This window comes from Mizuhopecten yessoensis, unplaced genomic scaffold (assembly GCF_002113885.1).
Source record: "Mizuhopecten yessoensis strain PY_sf001 unplaced genomic scaffold, ASM211388v2 scaffold733, whole genome shotgun sequence".
In the NCBI taxonomy this organism is placed as follows: Eukaryota; Metazoa; Mollusca; class Bivalvia; order Pectinida; family Pectinidae; genus Mizuhopecten; species Mizuhopecten yessoensis.
Window position 1 is genome coordinate 42,085 of NW_018403694.1, and position 6,255 is coordinate 48,339.

General features: G+C 38.8%; 1 protein-coding gene across 1 annotated transcript in view; it reads right to left on the reverse strand.

Annotated features, from left to right (window-relative positions):
- The window catches only part of LOC110452219 (dynein beta chain, ciliary-like), a 100,522-nt gene that overhangs the window by 9,519 nt on the left and 84,748 nt on the right, over nt 1-6,255 (reverse strand). Inside the window, exons 45-48 of the mRNA XM_021500598.1 lie at nt 5,618-5,811; nt 3,168-3,444; nt 990-1,217; nt 536-847 (exon numbers count right to left, since the gene is read on the reverse strand). Of these exons, the coding sequence (XP_021356273.1) occupies nt 536-847; nt 990-1,217; nt 3,168-3,444; nt 5,618-5,811 (1,011 nt within the window). The remainder of the gene's footprint in view (nt 1-535; nt 848-989; nt 1,218-3,167; nt 3,445-5,617; nt 5,812-6,255) is intronic.

Below are 6,255 nucleotides of genomic sequence, written 5' to 3' on the forward strand. Positions count from 1 at the left end.
GGGGGTGTCAGCAACTTCAAGCCAGGTGAGCTAAAAACTGGAATGTACTCTAAATAAACCGCGAAAGTTTATTTAGAGTACCGCAAAAGCTTATTTAGAGTTCACTACGTTTTTTGTGTTATAGCTCCATAAAATAAAAAATAAATTCAGGTTAACCCTTGTAATTTAATCTACTATACACAATCCCTGTGGAAATCGACTTTTATTGATGTATTTTTTTCTCTTAGAAATTGTAATGCCGCTGTATCAGTCAATCAAAAGCGACGTTACAAACCGTGACTTCATTTTTTACGTTATGGGCTGATAACATAATTTAATTAAAAAGCTTGCTACCAGCAAGATTAAATTGTTTGGTTATAATGATACTTGGAGGACACATTTTGTCAGAATGATCCTTCCCATATCTTTGGTTGCAAGATAGACACCATGACCTCTGATTATTGAGAGTTGTAAAACATTGTTTGATTCACAAAATGTAAACTATTAGTGTAAACAGGTAAGAAAAATCTGCTTTTGTATGTTATAAGCCACTTACCATCTCAGAATGCATGTAGACCTCAAGGTATGTCTTACAAAGCCTTCTGTCCCAGTCATCTGTAATGTGTCCTCCGTACATGATCTCGCCAAACAGATAGCGGAGATCTTCCCATGGAACCTTCGCATTAGCTTCCAGGTAGTTGTACAGCACCATGGCACTGATCGTGAGATCTCCAGTGTTGTAGGGATACACCCTGTTCCAGCCCTGAGGGCCAAACTTACGCCGCTCACATACCACAGCGTGGAAATAGCACAATGAGAACAGGATACTCTTAAACTCTGTCTCTCTAGCACACATTTCCATGGTGTCCTATGCAATTAGAAATAAAAGGAATTATTTTCTCTCTACAAGTAATGAAATTATGATTATTCCATTCTCATGATATCATCATGAAGAAGTGAAATAGAAATTTAGAATATTAAATCCACACTAATCCTATATACAACATTACCTGGTTGAAGTTATCTAGGGCCTTGTGCAGGTTGGCAAACATTCCTGTTGGAGGTTCATTTGTGATTTTTATAGCAGACTCAAGAATGCCCTGTGGGATGATGTGGTATTCCGGGGAACCTGCTGGCTCTGCACTAATGTACAGTCTGTAACTTTCATGACTCTCCTGACTGTAAATCTCCATTTTCTTCTCCAACGTTGACAGCCACTTTGCTACCAAGTGGACATTCTATTGAGGATATAGGATAATGAAATAAATCAGATGTCATAATACAAACCAACCTCATGAAAAATAAGTCCTTTAATACAATGTTTATAGTGGGCATATTCTACAGAAGGGATAGTTACCCATAATACAAAACATTGACCCTAACCTTCAGTAATAGTTACCCAGAATACAACCCAGTGACCCTAACCTTCAGTAATAGTTACCCATAATACAAAACAGTGACCCTAACCTTCAGTAATAGTTACCCATAATACAAAACAGTGACCCTAACCTTCAGTAATAGTTACCCATAATACAAAACATTGACCCTAACCTTCAGTAATAGTTACCCATAATACAAAACATTGACCCTAACCTTCAGTAATAGTTACCCAGAATACAAAACAGTGACCCTAACCTTCAGTAATAGTTACCCGGAATACAAAACAGTGACCCTAACCTTCAGTAATAGTTACCCGGAATACAAAACAGTGACCCTAACCTTCAGTAATAGTTACCCGGAATACAAAACAGTGACCCTAACCTTCAGTAATAGTTACCCGGAATACAAAACAGTGACCCTAACCTTCAGTAATAGTTACCCGGAATACAAAACAGTGACCCTAACCTTCAGTAATAGTTACCCGGAATACAAAACAGTGACCCTAGCCTACAGTTAAGGTTGTCCATAACACAAAACAATGACCCTAGCCTACAGTTAAATACAGTTCCCTCAGTAGTAGTACATAAATAATTCTGTAATCTTAGTCTAGTGGGAAACATTGACCCAGTTATCTTAAGGTATTCCATGTATAATACACATTATTTTGGAAGCGAAAAAAAAATCAAAAAAATCCAAAAACGCGACCGAAGTATATCCCAAACTTTTATGAACTTTTACCGCATATTTTTCTAGTTTTGATGCATTTTATATGTACACTCCGCTGGGTCCGCTTTCTGTTCAAGTTAGGGTTAACCCTAACCCTGTCCAATAAAATTACAAAAACCTTCTATATGCAGACAGTTATTACTTTATTCACTTTTTGCAAACCATTTACTTTTATATACAGACAAATTTGTCAAACATTGTAGATTACAAATATGAAATTTTTTACTCTTTCCAGAAATCCAAAAAAATAAAAATTGCATTTATTTATATTCAATATTGCCATGAAATTAAAATTCATGTACTCAATTTTTCATGGTAAATGATGGAAAAAATTATTTGTACAACAAATTATAACAGATATAGATGAAAAACCAAATTTGTTTTCTTGCAAAATCTCTTTACAATGCAAAAAACGTAATAAATCAAAATTTTACCATTTGAATTTTGAAAAAAAATGCATAGTTACGTCCCCCACCCCCCCTCCCGGTTTTCCCAGGGTTTCCCCACCGGGCGGTAACTCATACCGAAAATGACGTCATGATTAGGGGGAATTCCCACNTAATTGAAAGTAATGTGCTCAAAGTACCATGATTGTCTTAATACATCATCTAACAATTCAAATATATGAATACATCAATCTCTTCCTATGTCAATTTCGAAAAATAATGATATTTTAGCCTGCATGTTTTGTCGATTTGGTCAACCACGTAGAAATCTAACGAGTCTTATTGCAAAAAAAGGTAAGGGAGACATAGCAAAACTTCAAATTATATTAAATTAACCATACACAACTGAACAGGACAAAACACTTCACCTTAAAATTATTTCGCAAATAACAAATAGTCGCCATTTGTTTACAATCAGGGTTTCCCCACCGGGCGGTAACTCATACCGAAAATGACGTCATGATTAGGGGGAATTCCCACATTACAATGTTTCCCGATGTTAGCCGATGTTTGCAGACTTCATTATACATGGAATACCTTAATGTGCCCCCTACATTGTGAGTAAGCTCTACGATGACCCAGACCTATAACTTGAAAACAGCCCAGCAAGCCTAGCTTGCACTGAGAAGATGTTACCTGTAAGACGACCCAGTGACCCTCCTTGGCAGACAGATCCATAGCTTGCTCGGCCACCACCTCCTGACCCTGACCTAGGGAGATGTTATGGAAGTTGTTGTTATCTTCTGTAAATCCAAGCTTCTTTCCATGAGCTTCAACATCCTTCAAAGGGTTCACTCCTGGAGAAAGGATGAAAAAGATTGGGGTGCCAGGACCAGATTCTTCATAGGATGTAGCAAAGTCCACAGATCTGCCCTCAACAAATTTGGTACCCATCTTTTCTTCCACAAAGTTCCTGTAAATTTTTGGGAATGTCTTAAAAGACATATCTTATTACACAAGTCTACATTGATATCTAATAAGAGGATCAAAAATGCCTACATACTATAACCACTTGGCCACCACAGCCCGTCTGTATCTATATCTCGACTAGTGATAATGTATTGAACAAGAGGCCCAGAGGGCCTGTATCGCTCACCTGGAAATGTTAGCAAAATTGAAGTTGTAATAGCCAAATGTAACTGTACATGTATTACATGGTTAGTCAGGGGTTATATCTACTGTTCAAATTTGGTCAAAATAACTTCATCCCAATGGAAGAAAAAGGATATTAAAGCTATTCCTCTACATCCCTTATTGGGCCCGCCTATCTGCCCCCAGGGGGATGAGGCCCACCGTTTATAAAATATTGGTTCCCCTTCACCAAAGGGTGCTTCATACCAAATTCGGACAAAATCCGGTCATTCCTACAGCAGGATTTTGATGAATTTGCTATTGTTCCCCTATTGGGCCCTGCCCCTCTGCCCCCAGGGGGGCCACAATCACCATTTATACAAAATTTAGTCCCTTTTACCAAGAATGCTTCAGACCAAATTGGGATGAAATCTTTTATTCCCTATGGTAGAAGGAGGATTTTTAAGCTTTTACCTCTATTTGCCCTATTGGGCCCCACCCCTCTGTCCCCAGGGGAGCCACACCCACTGTTTATACAAAATTGAGTCCCCTTGGCCCTAGGATGCTCCAGACTAAGTTGGGATAAAATCCCTTAATCCCTACGGTAGAAGAAGGATTTTAAAGGTTTAACCTCTATTACCCCTATTCAGCCCGCCCCTCTGCCCCCAGGGGGTACACACCCACCGTTTATACAAAATTGAGTCCCCTTGGCAGTCGAAGAAGGGTTTTAAAGGTTTTACCTCTATTTCCCCTATTCGGCCATGCCTCCTGCTCCCAGGGGGGCCACACCAACAGTGTTTACAAAATTGTGTCCCCTTTGCCCAAGAATGCTTCAGACTAAATTAGGATAAAATTCCTTAATGCCTACGGTAGAAGAAGAATTTTAAAGGTTTTACCTCTATTACCCCTATTTGGCCCCGCCCCTCTGCCCCGCAGGGAGGCCACACCCACCGTTTATACAAAATTGAGTCCCCTTGGCCCAAGAATGCTCCAGACTAAATAAGGATGAAATCCCTAAATGCCTTCAGTAGAAGAAGGATTTTAAAGGTTTTACCTCTATTTCCTCTATTTGGCCCCGCCCCCTCTGCCCCCGGGGGGCCACACCCACCATTTATACAAAATTGAGTCCCCTTCGCCTAAGGATGCTCCATACCAAATTTAGTCAAAATCTACTTGGCCGTTCAGGACACGTAGCGTTTTAAAGGAAAAGTTGAAGGACGGACGACGAACGGATGACGATGGTCCGAAGGACCAGGTGAGCTAATAAAAATTTAACAATGTCAAGTTCTTACCATACCAGGAGCTGTATAATTCCCTCCAGGACTTCAAACAGGAATATTTGTAAAACATTTTGCAACAAGAATAATATCTTGCTGCAAGTGAGACCCTTACAATTGAGTACATTATATGTATACTTGAAAAGAAATAATCAACTATCAGATAGTGGTATGCTAATTAGTTAGCTGCTCAATGCTGAATTTGGCCTTTTCAGATTGTAGTTGCTGAACAAGTTTCATGAAGATCTGATGATATTTGGGAAGTTATACAAAATTGAGAACCCTTTGGCCAATGTTGCTCCCAACCAAGTTTGGTCAAAATCCTTTTAGCCATTAAGGACTAGTAGCGTTTTAAAGGAAGAAAGTTGGCGGACGATAGACGACAGACCCTGCGCCATGGCATAAGCTCATAAGCTTGATTCTTTCCTTTTGATATGAAATTTATAAATATTTTATTGACTATGAAATAAAAATTGTTGTCTGTCTTTTATAATTAAAAAAACCAAATAATAGCCATGATTCTTTATGTGGCTATTTGGAACCTATAAAAAAATATGCACTTTTGAGCATAAACCCATTTCCCCATTTATGCAAAGTGAACACAGTTTTTGGGTTTATACTGTATAACCCCATCTGGTTATTAATATATGGAACAAGCTTAAGCATTATTCATTATGTTATAGTTCAAGAATTTCTGAAGGATGTTCTGACAATACTGATCAAGCTAATGTTACATACTTGACAGCATATGTCATTCTGTCTGGACGGAGTGCACGCATCATACACAGTTTCTGCAGAGTTGTCTTGTTCTTCCACTCCTGAGGGAACTTTTCCTTTTCAGGACACTCGCTCTCTACAAACTTTTTCCATCGTTTGGCAGACCCTTCAATGTCTCTGTCCAAGTTTCTAAACTCATCCATGTTCGCCATAGCCTGTAGCAGAAATGTTTGTTTATGAGTAATTGCAATGGCCTGTCCCAGACATGGTTGTATGTTATAGTGTTTGTATGTTATAGTTGACCATGCCCTGGAGCAGACATGTTTGTATATTATTGTTGACCATGACCTGTAGCAGTAATGTTTGTATGTTATAGTTGACCATGCCCTGGAGCAGACATGTTTGTATGTTATTGTTGACCATGACCTGTAGCAGACAGGTTTGTATGTTATAGTTGACCATGACCTGGAGCAGACATGTTTGTATGTTATTGTTGACCATGACCTGTAGCAGACATGATTGTATGTTATAGTTGACCATGACCTGTAGCAGACATGTTTGTATGTTATAGTTGACCATGACCTATAGCAGACATGTTTGTATGTTATTGTTGACCATGACCTAGAGCAGACATGTTTGTATGTTATAGTTGACCATGA